The 21,030-nt window shown below is 41.8% G+C and overlaps 1 protein-coding gene across 11 annotated transcripts in view; it reads right to left on the bottom strand.

Annotated features, from left to right (window-relative positions):
- The window catches only part of LOC147034931 (DNA (cytosine-5)-methyltransferase 3A-like), a 516,888-nt gene that overhangs the window by 447,194 nt on the left and 48,664 nt on the right, over window positions 1-21,030 (bottom strand). For 8 of the 11 annotated variants that reach the window (XM_085891342.1, XM_085891335.1, XM_085891350.1 and 5 more), the window contains exons 2-3: window positions 13,057-13,281; window positions 7,644-7,842 (exon numbers count right to left, since the gene is read on the bottom strand). In XM_085891342.1, the coding sequence (XP_085747468.1) occupies window positions 7,644-7,842; window positions 13,057-13,073 (216 nt within the window). In that variant the 5' untranslated portion in view covers window positions 13,074-13,281. Of the gene's footprint in view, window positions 1-7,643; window positions 7,843-10,544; window positions 10,694-13,056; window positions 13,282-21,030 lie in introns of those variants that run through there. The other 3 variants (XM_085891359.1, XM_085891375.1, XM_085891365.1) reach the window with 2 other exon arrangements.

Genomic DNA, 21,030 nt, shown 5'->3' with positions numbered 1-21,030 from the left:
CCCTATGTTGAGTCAGGAGCACCGACCAGCACCATAGGGTGGGCAACTGAGACGGTCCAGAGTGTGACTATGGCCATGATGGCCTAATAAAGGAGCAGGATTGAGGTCACAGCACGTCACTTTCCGGTCATCACCCCACCTTTCGCCTGGGGCTTATAAAAGGGGGAGCGAGGAGCCGTTAGCTCTCTTTGCTGCCTCTTCTCTTCGCTTTGCTCCCTGTCTCACAAATGGTGTGCAATTGTCAGGACATGCTTCTTCTTGACAGCCTGATCTGGGGTGACTGCCGAAACTTCCTGTCATGCTGTCAACGTTCCGCAACCTTGTGCAGCCAGATGGGTCAGTGCGGAGCACACATTGCCACGAGCCCCGGCAAAGTAATTAAGCAGGAGATAACACGCCACATCACGAGGTGGGAATGCTCAGGCAGACCGTCTCATGGAAGTACACGCTACACATACAGACATACTTATCCACTGCTAGGTTATGGATCTTTTACCTTACGCATGTATTCTCCTCTCTCTCTAACCACCCCTCTAACCCGTCTTCTTTGGACGCACAAAGAAGAGCATTACTGACTCGCAATCCCATTTTCCTCTGGCATGATACTGCACCCCCCACATTGCACTACACCACACCTCTCACTCCCACACCTCAGACACAACCAGTATTCCTCCCACCGACCTCTCCCTAAGAGTGCTGGGTTGCGTTGGTCTGCTGACCGCTCCAGGTATTGAGAGGTCGTTTATCCTCACCTGCATTCTTTCTCTCTGGCTATCTAATCCTCCTTGGGTTTGTGTGAAAAAACAAAAAATTTCAAACTTAAATCTTCACTTAAATAGCTTAGAAAAATGTATCATCATGAATATTAAAAAGAGGTTTGCAAGATAAATGTTTAAATTCTCCTTGGTGTAAATCATGTCAACACGGCAACTCACGTACTTATCCTCAGTTAAAACAAGTAAGTCTCTCGAGCGAGGTGTGGTGAGGTGTTTTGAATTGCATCGCAGAAGTTATTTTGAATTACACGGAGGTGAGGTGTTTTTAACAACATGGCGGTTACAGTGGTGGTGAGGTGCTTTTAATAACGTGGTGCTTACGTGATGGTGTTTTTCATTACATACGTGTGTGTGTGTGTGTGTACATATATATATATATATATATATATATATATATATATATATATATATATATATATATATAAAGCATGGTGAGGTGGTGAGGTGGTGAAGCCGTGACAGTCTCGGAAACCGTGAAGACTCGATGCCAATTAATCACGTCCTGTTTGAATGTTAATTCCCCAAGACCTAAAAGACCCCTAAGACCCTTTAAACCCCTTAAACTTTCACAACATTTCGACCCCTTTCACCCTTCAGACAGATTAGACAGGTTAGACCCTTGACCATTTAGACTACTTGGGCCTTCTTATATCACAAATGAATTTCAAATAAATATAAAATCACCAATATCACAAACAAGAAGAAGGTGTCCTGCAGAGAATGATACTTGCAAAATTCAGAAAACAAAGTTGACCTCAAAAATAATAGCTGGTTGAATTAAATGACCAAACACGCAACTCCTCTTCAAATTTCATATGAATGGGAAGAAAATTGACAATTTTAGAATTTTGTCCTATGTGGACCTTCAAAATAATTGTTGGTTGAATTCAGTGATGTGAAATACAAATCCTCTTCAAATTTCAAGTCAATCGGATGAAAATTGGGATTTTAGAAATATCACCTTAGTTGTTGACCTTGGGCCTATGTTGACCTTTTGGTCGATGTTGATCTCAAATAATTGGCTCGTCGAATTCAGTGACCTGAAATATATATCCTCTTCAAATTTCAAGTCAATCGGATGAAAATTGACAATTTTTAAAACACCACCTCAGTTGTTAACCTTGGACGTATGTTGACCTTTTGATCGATGTTGACCTCAAAAATAATTGGATGGTTGAATTCATTGACAGGAATTATAAATCATCTTCAAATGTCAACTCAACCGGATGAAAATTGAGGATTTTAGAAATACAACATTAGTTGTTGACCTTTTGGCCTATGTTGACCTTTTGTTCGATGTTTACCTCAAAAATAATTGGTGGATGAATTCAGTGACATGAAATATAAATCCTCTTCAAATTTCAAGTCAATCGGATGAAAATTTAGGATTTTGGAATTCTCGCCTAAGTTGTTGACCTTTGGCCTATATTATATTGACCTTTTGACCTTTTGACCTCAAAATCAATACACTTCTTCCTTGTTCCAAACTTTACCATGTAGTGAAGTTTCGTGAAGATCGGTTGAAAATTGTGGGTGTAGGCAACAGACAGACAGACAGACAGACAGACAGACAGACAACAAAATGGACCAACCAATATGCTTGAAAAATCTTCCATTTTGCAAGTAATAAATTTGTCGAGAATAAATATTTGTATTATGATTGGTGTAAATCATTCCAACACAGCAAATCTGTAACATCAATCTCAGCAAGGACGAGTGGAGAGGCGAGCGTAGCCAACCGATTCCATGCTGGTACATATATTGGGTCGTCGATCTATTCGAAAATTTGTTCGAAAAAATTGAAAAAAAAATTTATTTTTAATTTGTTCTATTCTATTCTACCCTTATTATTATTATCAGTATTTCCGTCGATATGTTTGTCTGTCTGTCTGTCTGTCTGTCCGTCTGTTCGGTCCAGTGCTCCGTTAATACAATGACGATTTCGATGAAACTTGGTTGGTCGGTTCATACCATGACCGAGTTGTGTGCAAATGAGAACCGTTGCTATGGACACCACCGTTGCCAAAGCAACGGGACTTTGAAATTTTTGAAAAATCATAAAAAAACTATTTTTTCGAAAATCAAAAATCGGGCCACGAGGGACTGTGGGCAGTACATTCAGCCATATTGTCAAAAATTTCCAGGCGGATCCTATGAAAACTGTCAGAGAAGATAGACTTTGAATGAACCCTGGTCGAAAACAATAAAAAAACTAAGTTTGTTTTATCTCAGAGACTATGAATCAGATATACATGAAACTCGTATGGTAGGTTCATGGTATGTCCTAGTTATGTGTGAGAAAGAACCGTTGCTATGGACCCCTCCGTTGCCTAGCAACAGCCGAAAAACCTCTAAATGTGGGGGTATTTTAACGAAAAAACAATCTGCAGCATTAAACCTTGAAGCTTGAATCATGAACTTTCTTGTGCTTAATCCTCAGGTCATTCCCCATCGAACGGGCTCATCGTGTCAGGTTCTATTGGGTAGAGGACTACCCATGTCTGCCTACCGGCTTGTATATATATATATATATATATATATATATATATATATATATATATATATATATATTTTTTTTTTTTTTTTTTTTTTTTTTTTAATATATTTATATATATATACATATATATATATATGGTGTCCAAAAAATATACAACTTTTAAAATGCTTCATTTGATCCTAAAAAAGCAGTAATTTTGTCAGTAATGCTTCATTTCTTGTTGCCGAGACCCTGAAGTTTATTTCGATACCAAGCAAGGCCAGAAAAATACCAAGATTGACAGTACAACAACGGACGAAAATTTTTGAACTTTAGCACCAGACGAAAAGTGTCATACAGGTGCAACGTCTTTGCTCGAGACATTTCGGTATCCACTTGCGCCATGCACCAAACTTTCGGAAAATAAAGTGCACCATCGCAAAGTTTACCAATGTGGGAACCATCTGTGACCTTCACAAGGGTCGCAGTGGTAGGAAGAGGACAGGTCGTAGTGAAGAAAATGTGGAAATGGTGAGACAGGCGGTCGTTCACAGTCCAAAAAAAATTGATTCGACGACTTTCTGCCGAGACAAACATTCATAAGAGCACCGTTCAGAGGATCCTTCGCCAAGACATTCCTGCCTTTCCATACAAAATTCAAATGGAAAAGGTGCTTACTGATCAACAGAAACGCAAACGACTTGACTTTGCAAATTGTTTCTCAGGAAAGTTGGAGGAAGATGCAGACTTCCTCAAAAAACTTCACATGACGGACGAATGCCATGCTCACTTGTCCGGGGAGGTAAACTAGCAAAACTTTCGGTGCTGAGGAACTGAAAATCCTGGTAATGCATCAACTGAACTGGTGCCTCGATCTCTTCTCAAAGTCACCATGTGGGTGGCGGTTGGTTAGTATGGGATAATTGGTCCATACTTCTTTGAAGATGACCAGGGACGCACTTGCACGGTAAAACCAGTGGAACTATCGTGAAATGATTCAGGAATTCTCTCTGCCTGAGCTACGTACTCAGGCCCGTAGGAGAACCAACCTTATCCAGATGAGAACCCAGTGGTTCCAGCAGGATGGGGCACAACCGCATACAGCCAGGGAAACAAGGCGTTTTCTCAACCAACATTTTGAGGACCGCTTTATCTCCCTCTACGAAGACGTTGAGTGGCCACCGTATTCCCCTGACCTTACTCCTCCAGACTTCTTCTTGTGGGGGTATCTCAAGGACAGGATCTATGGAAACCCTAGGCCTCAGACTCTTGATCAGCTGAAGGAAAACATCCACCGAGGAATTCCAGAACATGCCTCAGGAAACGTTTCCCAAAGTGATGGAGAACATGACAACGCGTTTGCAGGCAGTGATCGGAAAACGTGGAGCCTACGTCGAACATGTGGTCTCAAAGAAAACGACAATTCTATACCAAAGTTTAAATTTTGGTGGCAATTTTGACAATGGTACAATAAAGTTCAACCTTTCAGCTTTCGATCCAGCCATATATCTTTTTTTTTAAATACTAGTGCATGCCCGTAGATGCATGGCCGTACGTGCAAACCCTCCCCCCCCCCCCCCGCAAAAAAACTCAAACCGACTTCCAGAAACAACAACCACACAAGCCGTTCCTTCGCTTTGACGTGCCCATACGTGCGTGGCTGTACGTGCTATAAATATATATATATATATATATATATATATATATATATATATATATATATATATATATATATATATATATATATATATATATATATATATATACATACTTTAAAACGGCTTGCCAAAAACAACCACACAGGCCGTTCCTTCGCTCTCGCGTGGCCGTACGTGCGTGGCCATATGTGCGTGTCCGTACGTGCATGGCCGTACGTACATGGCCGTACGTGCATGCCCATACGTGCATGGCCGTACATACAAAAAAAAAATACAAAAAAACTTTCAAACGCGTGCCAGAAACAACAACCACACAGGCCGTTCCTTCGCTCTCACGTGCCCATATGTGCGTGGCCGTACATACAAAACAAAAAAACTTTCAAACAATTGCACAGGCCATTCCTTCGCTCTCATAAACGACAACTGGATTGGGGCATTGTGTTTATCTATAAATGCGGAAAAGAAATCGAGAAATTATTAGAATACAGTAAGTCATCACGAGCCAAAAGTAGTGCGTGCCCGTACGGAATGTTCACATCATTCCACGAATTATCGCTTGCATTGAAGTAACAACAACTGTGATACTTACACACAGAGTTAATAAAAATCAAGTTTACCTCCCTGTCTTTGCTTGCCATGACATTTGCTGCCATTTACCACTGGCACTCCTACCCCACGGTAACTAAGGCACCGATCGATCCCCATCGTAGCCAGCACGGAACGTGACGTCATCGTCGGCCGGCCGTGCACCGGCCTACGCAGCCACGCTCACGCAGCAACGTGTCCTGTGATTGGTAACTAAATGGCGCATCGGCCACGCCTACGCAGTACGTGTCCTGCCATTGGTTGGTAAATAAATGGCCATAACTTGGTAATCACTTGTCCGATTAATATCAAATCTTGAAAAGGCACATCCTCAGGTCCCCAGCAATATAGCTGGCAAGTTTCAATTACATCGGACCAGTGGTTGTCGGGAAACAGCGGTCACACACACACACACACACACACACACACACACACACACACACACACAGATTTCTGGAATTATAGATAGATGAAATGAGGTCAATGAGATGACAAATGAAGGGGTTGAATGCAGACTGCAGAGCAATGAGTAAGGAAGCCCGTTGTTGTGAATCGTTTTTACCACCAAATCAAGATGTATTTCGTTGGCAAGCATGCTGAGTGGAGCTGAATTCCTTAACATTTCCAAAGGCCACAACGTTTTGACAATTGGAAACAAAAAAAAGTTGTGCACTTTTTTTGATAAATTATTTTTGGAATAATTTTTCTTCAATAAATAAATAATAATAAAAATCATCTCCATGTACATTGTACACACCTTTATCTCGTTAGCACCTCTTAATAAACAACATTGCTGAGGAAACGGCGCTTCTTCTTTGTTTCCTCGTCCAGGGCAAGAATACGGAGGCTTTTAATGGCCAATTATTCAATTAGCGCCAACGTATTTTGCCTTTTCGCAAGGAAAAACATGGAGAGGAGAGGAGAGGAGAGGAGAGGAGAGGAGAGGAGAGAAAAAACCCGTAATGGCGAACGCGGCTGAGTTTCTCTTCACCATCGACCACGGCTACGCAGCAACGCTTCCTGTCATTGGTTGATATAAAATGGCCGCAGCAACGGTTCCTGTCATTGGTTGGAATATAAATGGCCATAACTTGGGAAGCACTTGTCCGATTAATATCAAACCTTGAAAAGGCACATCCTCAGGTCCCCAGCAAGTTTCAATTAGATCGGACCAGTGGTTGTCGAGAAACAGCGGTCACAGACACACACACACACACACACACACACACACACACACACACACACACACACACACACACACACACACACACACAGATTGCTGGAATTATAGATAGATTATGGCTTGACTGTGACAACTGTATACACAGTCAACATTGAGTCCTCATGAAAACCACACCCTCTTCCTCCCCCCCCCAACTAGCCCTCAGCTAATTAGCATTACGTTTCTCAGTGAAGTCACTGCGCGTAGCTCTTGGAAAATCAACGTGGCACATTTCACGTGAAAATGGAGTGTCTCAAAGCAGTGTCATTACAGTATTAAAGTCTCATTTGAAGGCTTTCTCTTACAAAATTCAATTTATGCAGCAGTTAACCTCAGATGATGAGCGTTTCACTTTCTGAATTTTGTGTGTGATTCTCAAGTAAAGCACATCAGTGTGTTGTCAAAAACAATTCCATACGTATCAATAAGTGTGCAGAACTTAAAAAAGATGACATTTTGAACATTTGCTTGGAGTCAAAGAAAACCTGATGAGTTCCTTTATGTATCATGTAAATGATATGGTGTTGCATTAAAAAGAGCAGATTAAATAAACAATTAAAATCAGGTACATTTTTTGAGACTAACCCTGTATTTCTCAACCATGGTGGAGTTGAACATTTTTAGAAGATAGATTAAGTTAAAACAGTGACAACAAGAAGGATTCCAAATTCAATTGGATATTGGAGTTCCAACATGATGTGAAAGTTACATTGACGTTCGTCACAGGAGAAAGCTGGTGGAGTTGCCACGGTGGTTAGAACCACAAATGCTCATCAAGAGTCAACATCATTAACCTTATATTTCACCAATCCAGGAAATTTGGAGGAGTCTCTGAGTACATTACAGCTTCCAAAGCCATTTCTTTGTTATAGTCATGTTGGAGATCATGTGGTACAAGCATACGAAAATTCAGTATATTCTCTCACCTGACTGGCCCGGCGCGGCCATGCCTCATGGTGGGGAACAGCTTGGCTGTGGACAGGTTCCATGTATGTCCAAGTCCCTGCCCCTTCCTTCTCAGCCCCCTCAACATCCAACACTGGAGAAGATCTGACACTGCCCTCGGCCTGTGCCTTGACCTCAAGGTCCTGAGGCATCTCATCCTCCTTTGTGTCTGCCATCCTTCTGCAAAATACGAGACAGATACACTTTGAGCATGAACTAATAATAATACCCATGAACCATGAACCAGCATGAAGCAATGAGCACAAAGAGGCAACAAGTTCAGAAATAAATGCTTTTGAAGTTTATATACACATCTTATGGCTGAGTTATTTTTACATCACAGTCAAAAGTGTGTTAAACCTTTCATGTTATTCCCGATTCAATCAAAGAAGAAAAATGATCAAATTCAAGTTGAAAGTGCCTGAGATTAGGAAGAGCGAAGCTCATTGGTAAAAATTACAAAGTGAAGCATTAATATTTCATGTGACTATCACACTAGTTCGAACTAATTATCTGTGTAAATCACCAGCGATGAGGTTCAGATCTGATTTGAGCTGTTACAAAGTTTTGGAGAAAAGTAAATATTGGACTCAAACATATTTTGGTGTTTAATTAACCTGTTTCAATTTCTCGTGGAAAGTGAATGATGTGTTTTATAAAATTGAAAGTGAAATTCCAAAAACTTTTTTTTTTCTTTGTAGACCAATCCAGGAAAATTGGAGGAGTCTCTGAGTACTGCTTCCAGTCTCTGAGTACTTCTCTGAATACTCAGGTCTGAATCTGATTCAAGGTGTTACAAAGTTTTGAAGCAAAGTAAATATTGCACTCAAATATATTTTGGTGTTTAATTGTCCGGTTTCATTTTCTCGTGGAAAGTGAATGACGTGTTTTTCCTTTTCAAAAAAACATTTTGGATTTAAATTAGGCAGCATCTTAAATATAAAATTGAAACTGATATTCCAAAAACATTTTTGTTTTCTTTGTAGACTCGAGGCTCATATGAGAGCTAAGATATATATATATATATATATATATATATATATATATATATATATATATACATATATATATATATATATCTATATATATCTATATATATATATATATATATATATATATATATATATATATATATATATATCTTCTTCTTTCGGCTGCTCCCGTTCGGGGTCGCCACAGCGGATCATCCGTATGATCCGCATAGTGATTTGGCACATGTTTTACGCCGGATGCCCTTCCTGATGCAACCCTGTTCACCTCTTACGACACAGGGATATGGTACACCTATTTTAACCGGAGTATACACCGGCCCAGTATACTGGTACTCATTTCGCCGACCTCGGAAGGATGACAGGCTGAGTCTACCCCCTGGTGTATTAATTCAGTGGCCCAACGGGGCTTGAACTCAGGACCTTTTGGATCTCAAGCCGCTGCCCTAACCACTGCGCCAACACCAGGCTCATATATATATATATATATATATATATATATATATATATATATATATATATATATATATATATATATATATATATATATATATATATATATATGTGCAAGACAAAAGTTCACAATATTTTCAACCATTTCATTGTGCCCTATTGATCTCAGCTTCGAAAGCTGGTGTTGGCTTGACAGTTAAGGTGCCTGGCTTAAGATCTTCGGGTCCTTGAGTAGGCACCCCTGTCATACAGTTATGTAACAGCAGGTGGGTAAACTCAGCCTGTTATCATTTCAAAGTCAGCAAAATGAGTACCAGCTTAATGGGAACAAGGGGCACTGTATCAGTGGTGCAGCCGTGCTTCCAGCCAAAGGCTGCGTACAATATAATAATAATAATTATTATTATTATCAAAGCTTCTACAAATAATGTTTTGAAATGTGCAATACCTGCCGAGGCATTTCATGAAATGAGTAAATATAAATGATCTTGTGTTACATCGATTTGGTTTTGGGGAGGGGATAAAAAAAAAGAAATTGCACCATTTTGTCCTCGATATGTGTACGGCATCCAGACTGATGTGGATTAAAACAGCATGAGAAGCTTTATGAAATGGTCTGGATTTCAGTAAATAATGTTGCTTTGTTTGTCAGACATCTGCAGGATTCCTAAATAAGTTTGGGGTGTGACTGAGATCGTAAGTCCCTACGTACAGAGCACAAAAGCGACCTCAGATCTTAACAGATATTGGCTGGATCATCGCGAAAGATGTATACACCAGATCTGGGAAACACTGTTTTGTTCAACATAATCTACCATCGCTCATTCAACATTAGATGATTACCTGAAGTGAGACTGAGCAAAGAATATTTATATTCCTCATTTTGCTTTCAGATATTTCATCTCATTTTACTAATGTCTAACTCATCAGTATCATAAACATTTGGCTATGTGAACTGTGGCACACTACAGGGATTGGCGCCAATCACCATGGAAATGCCCACCAATGCACAGGAGCACGTGGTTTAGCAGGCAATCTGGCCAAGAGCCAGACAATGGTTTCACAGACAAACAGGATTACTATGCTGTCTGACCTCGCACTGCAGGAGGTCACTGTGGGACTGAGACACAAAGTCAAGTGGTGAGAGGCAAAAGAGTCACTTGACCACAAGATTTTGGTGGCAAGTACTCCCTGGACAATTGGCACGTGGCATGACATGAAGCAGTCATGAGGTCAGCGAATTTCCTGACTCGCTTCTATTGGTCAAAGACCATGTACTGCATGCAATATTGTACGATTTATGTGCAAGGATGTGGATCCCCAGGAGGAAGGGCTCATGATTTTATGTAATGGCACTGTGAGAGATGCATATTGTATCACTTTAGGATTTTGAAGCAATTTTGAACATGGGTATTTATTGGTTGTGTTTGTCCATGTTACCCGAGAATCTTGACTGGCTTTTGAAGAAGAGCATGCCATAAGTCTCGAAAATTAAAAATAATTCTCCTCTCCGGATCTTGATCCGGATCTTCACCAAAATCAAATGAATTCGTCTTTGCCACACACACCGAACCTGTCCACCAAGTTTTGTCCGCAACCGTCGACAACTTTTTGAGATATCCTGCACACAAACAGACAAACAAACAAACAGACAGACAGGGGTGAAAACATAACCTCCTTCACCTTCGGTAGCGGAGATAACAGAAGTGAAAAAAGAAAGAGAAGGTGAGAGAATATAGTCGGAGATCCAGAGGCAGGTTTGGGGAATGGACCTCGTTTTTTGTTTGATTGGTGCATCGAGATGAATAATCATGGGGCCTGCTCTGCCGTCTCTCTGTAAATAATGCACTTAAACAAATGGACTACTAAATTAAAGCTAAACTTCCACTGTATCTGTTGACATGTGGTTTGTCACTATATCTTGAGTAAGTGTGAAATAAGAGTTCTTTAATGACAATGACCATATTTTTATCCTGACTCCAAAAATGGGTCACGCAAATCATAACAGAATTTTATATAACCTGCTAAAAAATATATTTTGGCGGCAGTATTACAATACCTTTTATTATATGACAGATTTTTATTCGGTACAGTTTGATACCAAATTTATGTCCATATATTACGTGCAAATGGAGTTACAGTGTTGGCACCGTTAAAACCCAAAACAGCCCAATAAGTATGTTTGGTCACTTTCATGATTAAAAAGACATAAGAAAACACTCTATCTGTAAAATACAATTTCATCCGACATTTTAGGCCCAAATAAGCAGCTATATACTTTACGAGCAAATACCACCTGTTGCTTCAATGATGGGACTAAAGGGGGTGGGGGGGAGGGGGAAAGAAGGAGTACGAATGGGGGGGGGAGAAAAAGAGGGGTGAGAGAGGGGTGTGGGAGAGAGAGGGGGAGTGAAGAAATGGAGGGGAAAGGAAAGAGGGAGGGGAATCAATGAGGGGTGGGGGAGCAAGGAGGGGTGGTGGAAGGGAAGACAGTGTGAGGTGAGAGGAAGGGAAGGCAGACATGCAGTGGAGTGTTAATTACGAATCATACTGTTTTATCAAAAATGATTCTGCAGAGAAAAACATTGAAAAAAGGAAACAAAATAGTCGGAAATCCATTTTCTACCAGTCATACTACAAACACGGCCCGGGAACAAACGCCGCCCGGCACGTCTGGAGACAAAACCTGCCGAACGCATGCAGAGCCAAGCTGTCCGAACATAAACACTGCTCAGTCACAACCGAAGACAAACTCCCATCCAGACATGTCCGGGGACAAACTCCTGTCCGGAGACAAACTCCCGTCCGGACATAAATACGGCCTGGACAAATCCGGAGTCAAGCTGTATGGAGATGAACACCGCCCGGACGCATCTGAAGCCAAGCTGTCCAGAGACAAACTCCTGTCCGAAAACGCCTGGGGACAAAATCCCGTCAGGACACGTCTGGAGATAAACACCCATCCGGATATAAGCACCGTCCAGACGCGTCCGGAGACAAACACCGCCTGACCACGTCCAGAGACAAATTCCCGTTCAGACATAAATGCAGCCCGGATATGTTCGGAGACGAACACCGACGGACGCAACTGGAGCCAAGCTGTCCAGAAACAAACTCCTCTCCAGACATAAACACTGCTCAGATGCATCCGGAGACAAACACTGCTGGACACATCCAGAGACAAACACTTCCGGGATGTGTCCGGAGCCAAGCTATCTGGAGACAAACACCATTCGGACACGTCTGGAGATAAACTCCAATCTGGCCAAATACATCCAGAGACTAACTCCCTTCAGGGCATGTCCGGAGACAAACGCCGTCCAGACATAACCACCGTCCGGATATGTAAAGAGAAAGAGACAGACAGACAGAGAGAGAGAGAGAGAGAGAGAGAGAGAGAGAGAGAGAGAGAGAGAGAGGGGGAAGTGGGGGAGAGTGAGAGAGAGGTGTGGGAGGTAGGTGCTACATTGTAATGGGAGGGTTACAGCAAAGATGGAACAGAGAGAGTGAGATAGACGTGGGGGTAGGGGAGTTAGCAGAGAATGTTATGCTTTATGAACAACACACACACACACACACACACACACACACACACACACACACACACACACACACACACACACACACACACACACACACACACACACACACACACACACACACACACACACACACACGTGCTTGGCCGATTTCAGCAATTTTTCAAGAATTGGCAGGTTTGAGTCAGTGTGATTATCGTTTCCAGTAAGAACTGTATACAACCCAACAACCTTGAGTATCTTTCACCGAAAAACAACGTTGCATTTATATAGATGTTTCAGGGAGATGTCCACAAGCATTATCCTTTATAATTATCAGCTGTGTGATGGGTGGAAAAAATATGGCTCGGTAATTTAGAAAACACGTTAATATGGCAAACTGCTTGGAAAGCAGGTGTTATTTCACAACTCACTCAGAATGATGGAGCATGAACAACTCGTTCAGGATGATGGAGCACGAATCACTCACTCAGGGTGATGGAGCACGAAACACACGCTCAGGGTGACAGAGCACGAACCACTCGCTCAGGATGACGGAGCATGAACCATTCGCTCAAGATGATGGAGCACGAAACACTAGCTCAGGGTGACAGAGCACAATCCACTTGCTCAGGATGACAGAGCATGAAACACTCGGTCTGAATGACGTGGCGTGGCAAAAACATCCACAGTGAGTGAACAATTTACTCAGAATGATGTAGCACGGTACCACAATCAACAAAAGGGTACTCAGCAAGTGGCTTAAGTACTCAAGCAAGCACTCCAATTCAATTGTTGATAAGGAACGGCTTGCGAGGCTGTGGCTACATACCATATAGGATCAGTTTAAATTTAAAGCCAGTCTTCACCACGCACGCAGCAGTTAAAGATATAAAATTAATTTGTTCAAATAATGACTTTATCCACAAAAGAGTTGCTGTTGTCTGCAGGGTTGAACAACCCTGAAGACATCGCAAAGTTTCATCACAAAGAAATAAATATTTCAGATAATCCGCCATGTTGCTTTCTCGTTTTTGCACTCGTCATGTGGTACATCATTCGATGTCTGCAAAAATGTTGTAACTTTATTTTAAAATGTCCGTTTTTTACCAGATTTGCTTTGTTTCCTTTTCGAGCGCCATGCAAAACCTCCGAAAATATAGACACAGATGTGGCAGATGCTATGGATAAGCAGTTCCTCTGGGGAACAAGACGAGAGGACATAGCAGATAATCCGCCATGTTACCTGCTCATCTGTGCACGCGTCACGTGATACATCATTCATGGCCTGTGAAAGCATCATAACTTACTTTTGAAATGTCCGTTTTTCACCAGATTTACTGTAGAGCACTTTGCGAAACCTTTGAAAATATAGACACAGATCTGGCAGATGCAATGGATAAGCAGTCCCTCTGTGGGACAGGACACGAGGTCAAGCAGTGAATGCATTGTCATATAGCTCAATGAAGCTGGTTAATCTTGGCACATTCTTAAATCTTTTGTTCACTCAATATAATTCTCCAAAGAGTCGAAAAAGATAACTTTCATGCTTTTGAAATTTCACAATTTTTTGTGGAAATATGGAGGAGTGAACATAGCCTTGATTGCTTAAAGTAAATAGGTACATCGGCTTAGTTATAAGACTAGTTATTTCTTTACATTATCAGATTTCACACCAGACTTTGACACTTATTTAATCCAGATGATATCCAATCCCCAAAAGCGGAATAATATTCCGATGATATACTTTATTTAGTCCGTGACAGTAGATCGTTGAAAAATCGTATCACATAATGGATGAAATCGCTCCACGCTCCTAATTTGAAAACTATAGCACTTACAAAAGCGATGTAAACAGCGATTCAAAGCTATGATGAACAGGCATTCGATAATAATGAGTGAGGAAAGTGAAAAGAAAACTTTATCGTTAAGAAATCATTGTGGCCTACTCCGAGTCAAGGCATGGTTGAGCAGGCAAAAAAAACATGGCGGCTTCAGACCCCAGTGAGGTTACCTCAGATACGCCTTGAGACCCCAGAGAGTGCAGTGACCGACGATGCGCATGATAAAGGGTATAATTAAATAAGGCTGTTAATTATTCTCAAAAGGTGTGTTTTAATTAACCCAAACTCCCAATTTTCACGAATGCACTTCCTTGGAGTTTTCTTAGCATGCCCGCAAAGTTTCAGGCTGCAACGTGTCATGGTTTTGGAGTTATGGAGGAGACACACACACACACACACACACACACACACACACACACACACACACACACACACACACACACACACACACACACACACTGCCATTTATTAGTGCAGAAAACTTACTTTACTCATAATCATCACTTTCAGAATCAAGAACATGAGCAGATTTGTCTGGTTTAGCTGAACACTCGCAAGCAATCACACAGTTCACACCAGCAGCAGCAGATGAGCATCTCTTTGTGCATTTGCTCTTGACACATGTCCAGTCTTGCTTCACAGTCACTGCTGGAGGTCAAGATGCCTTGTCAATGATTGTAACCAGTTTTTCACCACAAATTTCTCTCCCAAATGATGTAGGGGCAGGTTTGTTGTGATGAATATGCTGAGCAGTTTTGCCAATGAGAATTTGGAAGAGTGCATACAGCATATGTTAGTGAAATGCATTTTCCTTTGGAAGAAGGCACCTGAGGTCCTTCTGTGTCGTACTGAATACATGGACTCGGGCTTCATCCAGATTGCCATCAGAATTGCCTTATAGCCTCAGGTAGAAAGGACGAGCTGATTTTTTGACTTCATCGGACAAGGATACATCCGTGTCTCCATACGTGGTCAATACAGTTATATATTGTGCAGCAGACATAACCTTTTCTTTCCACGTCGGAAGGGATAACTCACTGTGTCACACCCACTCATGACGTGACCACACAGAAGAGCTGATGTCACTGAAGACACATCCAGCATGCTCGTACCTTACAAATGAACTCAAATTTGTTGATTAGCGATGTCACATTTACTGGCTAGTGCTTGTGAATGTGACGTTTCTAATCAAATTTTCGTTAATTTGTGAGTAACAATCATGCTGGGTCAGTACAGAATATTATATGATTTACCCATTAGGTTAGGGACTTGTGATTTCTGTACCAGTTTCAGATCACTGAGCGAACGGCTTTGTTGTCCATCACGTAAGGTAAGTCCACTCTCTCTTGGTTGAAAACTGTTAATCTCATTGCATGTAGCCTTTCTTGTTTTTTGACAGTGGCAGGGATGCTTACATGCCTGGCTGTGGTCTGATCAGCACTAGGGTGTTAATATATGTTGTGAGTAGTGCCATGCATAGTGGTACCATCTGGTGTATTTTTGTGGATGTCCCAATTGTCAATGGCACGTAACGTGAACAGCCCAGCTTGCAGATTTGAAGGCAGGAAAATACCATCACCTTCTTTAGTGACCGATGCCATGGATGTGATGCACAGTATCTCTGACTGTCCTGATTACTGGTACAGTTGCCAAATGTATTTAACATTGTTACCACTTCTTTGCTTCATGCCTGATGTCGTGCTGTACCAATGTGTTTTGGCATAGGAATCTCTGCAATCGCAGCACACTTATCTTGGACTTGATTCAGTGCTTTTTCATTATCACTGTCATTCAATTCCACATTCAACTCTGGAGTAGCTTTCGTTATCATCCCGGCGACATAACTGTGATTACCTAATTAATTCAACTCTGGAGTAGCTTTCGTTATCATCCAGGTGACATAATTGTAGAGGGAAGCTGGAATGCAATCAGTAGCAGCTTCATACGATATGGAAATTGTATGATCTTCTGCCTTTCTCAGCTGCTTCATCTCCAGAGCCTTGGCTTTGACATCTCTCTGTATCATTTTTGCTGAAAAGTACACAATCAGTTTCTTTTCAGAGTCATGTTTGCAGCATCAGAGCAAGGAGTTTCATCATCACTCTCTTCTGCACTGCATTCATCTCCATCATTCTTTTTCATCTGTGCAACCTTGGACAGGAGATAACCAGCTGACATGCCAGATGAGCAGATGATTGACGACTGTCCTTTTTGTGGAACTATCATGGCCTTTTTACCATGGCTGACAAAGTATTCATTCAGTTGTTTCTTCAGGATAGAGGATCTACAGCTCGTATTCAGCATATCATGTTCTAACAACCAATCTCTGTATTTAGAACGGAGCACACTTATGAAAATGACAGCATCTTTGTCTCGAGACAGTTTGTCATCAATGTAGGTTATCAGCCATTTCAAGCCATCATTACTCAGAATTTTTGTGGCACTTTTTTGCTGTGAACCACACAGTTTCAAATACGTTTTGATGCATGATCCATAGTCGTACCTGAAGCCGTGTGCTACTATGTCAATACATCGTTCACCATAGCCCTGAAAGCGATGTGGCATCACACTGTCCTCCAGTTCTCACGCTTTCCCCCAAATTGAATATTTGTTTATCAGAAGTCACAATGAAACTGAACTTATGATTTCCATTTCTGTCTCTTTGTTTTTCACAAATAGCACATGTAATCTTAAAATCAATGCTATCTGTTGATTGGCACAGAATTCTTCACAGTGGACCAATGTCAGTACCAGAACTGGCTTCATCAACATTTGGTTCAGTTAATGACTTTGCCTTCTGTGCAACAGTTTTTATCTTTTGGTGAAAGCATTTTGACATTTAGGGTGTAATTGTGGGGATTTCTGGAGAAATGCCTCATCTCAATCAGATAATTCATCTCTCAAACTGGACGCTGTGTCATCTGGCCTTTTTGACATAGCATACTGGATGTCAGTGCAGGAAGTGCGCCAGCTGTAACCATCAGTCGAGTTTCCTTTGCAGGCATCTGGCATATAATACACTGTTACATTTGAAGCCAGGAACGAGGCCAGAACGAAAGAGTCTCTCCAGGAACAGTCAACACACGTCTTTATTGCACCCATCGGCTCGTACAGTGTGCACGTTTTCCGCCCGGTTCCGACCACGCCCCCTCTATCGACTCTAAGATACATCACATACCTTCCCCCCAAGTTACACAACATAATCCTTCAAGTACTCTGGTGGTTTGGATATTTGCTCCGAACGACGTACTGGTGTCACCAAGGACTCAATTTCCACTGGAGGTGTTACATTTGCTGGGGTTGTTGCCATCGTTGTTGGCTGTACATCAACAACAGGCTCTACCTTACCAGGGTCTACTCCATCAGATTTCCGAGTACGCATCTGATCAACACGACGTCGCAATGTTTGGCCTGACTCATTTACAACATGATATGATACAGGCCCAGTTTGCTTCGAAACAACTGCTGCCATCCATGGTGCTCCTAACCCTATATTCTTGGCATACACAGTTTCTTGTTCCTCAAATTTTCTTGAGGTTCCACCACGATACTCCTTCTGTTTGTCCTGATACTTCCCCACCTGCACACGCAACCTGGGTTTGATCAAATCAAGACGCAACGTAACATTTCTTTGAAATAACAACTGAGCTGGAGAAACTCCGGTGACTGAATGAGGTGTAGCATTGCACCTTAGCTGAAACAGAGCGACTTTGTTAGACAACTCATCCGTGTCCGCTGAAATCTTTTTAATGGATTGTTTAAAGGTTTGTACCAAATGTTCTGCAAACCCGTTACTGGCCGGATGTACAGGAGCCGAGGTGGAGTGATAGATTCCATGACGATGGCAAAATGTCCTGAACTCTGCGGATGTAAAACAAGTGCCATTGTCTGATACCAAATGTTCAACTAACCCATGCGTTTTGAACACATCTATGAGGCACTTAATAGTTGCCTTTGTCGATGCTGAATTTGAGGCCACAATCCTAATCTCAACAAAAATTAGAGAAAGCATCTGCTGCAACAAAAAACATTCGTCCCATAAATGGTCCTGCGTAATCCACATGCAATCTCTGCCATGGTTAGGCTGGTAATTCCCAAGGATGTAAACTCACAATTGGAAGATTCCTCGCATTCATTTGACATGCATTACACCGATGTACAACACTCTCAATGTCCTGACACAAATTCGGCCATCAGAAATAACTACGAGCTAACCATTTCATGCGTACCACTCCAGGATGAATCTCATGCAATTCCTCCAACAACTGAGCCTGACCAGGTTTGGGTACAATTACCCTATTCCCCCACATAATACATTCCCCAATTCGTGTCAATGCCTAGTTCTGTTCGTCTTCGAAAAAAAGGTAACAGCTCATCAGACGGTGATTTATCTGGCCATCCCGTCTGAACATAACGATACACCTGACACAACAAAGGGTCCTTTCTCGTCCAGACACGTATTTGTGATGCTGTGATGGGTTCCAAAAGGTTGTCCATCAATTGCCTGACAAACTCAAACTCTGGTACCTTTGGGGCACCTGGTAACCTTCCATCAGGTAGGGGTAAACGACTTAAAGCATCACAATTACCATGAGCCTTTGTATGTATATATATATATATATATATATATATATATATATATATATATATATATATATATATATATATATATATATATATATATGTGCATGCACTGAGAGTAATACACCAACGAATAACCCTCGGTGAAGCCAAATGTGGTACAGGCTTGTCTTCACCCAACAATCCAAGCAAAGGCTTGTGGTCAGTATGGATTTCAACCTTACGTCCCCAAACATACTGGATGAAAATGTTTCATTCCGAAGATGATGGCCAGCCCTTTTCTATAAATCTGTGCATAATTACGTGCTGCGGGCTTAAGAGATCTTGATGCAAACGTGATAGGTCGTTGACTACCGTCTTCCATGATGTGAGACAGTACAGCCCCAACTCCATATGAAGAAGCATCAACCGACAGTACCAGGGGTTTATCACGACTGTTGTTGTTCGTCTTTTGGCTGCTCCCGTTAGGGGGTCGCCACAGCGGATCATCCGTTATGATCCGCATACTGATTTGGCATAGGTTTTATGCCGGATGCCCTTCCTGATGCAATCCTGGTCGCCTCTTACGACACAGGGATAAGGATTGGGTTTCGCCATGATTCCGGGCAGCCCTACACCCTCTCATAGCACGGCCCAGCGCAGAGTTCCCGTCCTTAAGCGATCCTCCAACCCAAGCCTCCGAGTAGCTGGATTACAGGTGCATGCCACTACGCCCGGTAGGGGTTTCTCACTACTGTAGTGAATCAAAACATCCACGGATGTAAGCAAGCGCTTTGCCTCCCGGAAAGCCTTACTCTGCTCCACACCCCACTTCCATACCACACCTTTACATAGCAACTTGTGAAGCGGTTCAAGAACTGTAGCAACTCTCGGCAAAAACCGATGATAATAATTCAGCATTCCGAGGAAACTCTTGAGCTGCGATGTATTCTGAGGTGCCGATGCCTGCACAATGGCCCGGATGACTCTTGCACCGGCCGTATACCGGTTGCATCAACGCGATACCCACAATACACCACAGAATTAGCCAAGAAAGCACATTTGGCCTTGTTCAGATGAATCCCCGCCAGCCTCAACCGACAGAAGACTTCTTGTAGGTGGCACAGGTGATCTGCTTGGTCTTTACCGGACACAACAAAGGATTCCATCCTAGTCGCCAAATGGTACATTTGAAGCCAGGAACGAGGCCAGAACGACAGTCTCTCCAGGAACAGTCAACACGTCTTTATTGCACCCATCGGCTCGCGCAGTGTGCACGTTTTCCACCCGGTTCCGACCACGCCCACTCCATCGACTTCCGATACATCACATACACTCCGTGAAGTCAGTATATGACCGTTTTCTTTTTTTACACATCAGCCACCTTATGACATCCCTGCATTACCTGAAAATACTTAATAAGAACATTAGTTTCATCCTGCTGGCAGAGCGAGAGAAAGTTGGATCAGTGAAATATATCTTAAATATTTTTTTTTAATATTAAATGATATTAATGTCTGCATTGCCCTGAAATCTAAGTCATCTAAAAGATATAAATATGCATTTGTCATGTATTAAAAAAAAGACACTGACCAAGAGACTCTGACTCATCATTACTTTGTATGTTGAAAATGATGGATTGCTTAAGCTTAAATGAAATTTAGCTTGGTACAGGTTGAATCGAATGAATTATTCATAACATTATGGACCAATTGGGACAAAACTTAGTGGATAGGTTAGGTGTGTGACGATGACAAATTAATTCGATTTTAGTGAAGATCTGGATATCGAACAGGGAATTTGTTTGCATTTTCCAAATGATTCTTCACCATTGAAAGACGGGGCGAAAATCGATATGTAGCATTATATCTCAAACAGTTGTACACAGATTTGGACGAATCTTGGTGGATGAGATGGTGAGGTGACAAGAACAAGCCGATTCCATTTTGGAGGTCCGGATTCAGATCCAGCCGATCAGTGGGACAAAACGGAAATTGTTCAGCC

Source organism: Eptatretus burgeri, chromosome 1 (genome assembly GCF_056783735.1).
Source record: "Eptatretus burgeri isolate ZD-2024b chromosome 1, Ebu_testis_v1, whole genome shotgun sequence".
Classification (NCBI taxonomy): domain Eukaryota; kingdom Metazoa; phylum Chordata; class Myxini; order Myxiniformes; family Myxinidae; genus Eptatretus; species Eptatretus burgeri.
This window is presented reverse-complemented; position numbering and strand designations above follow the sequence as displayed.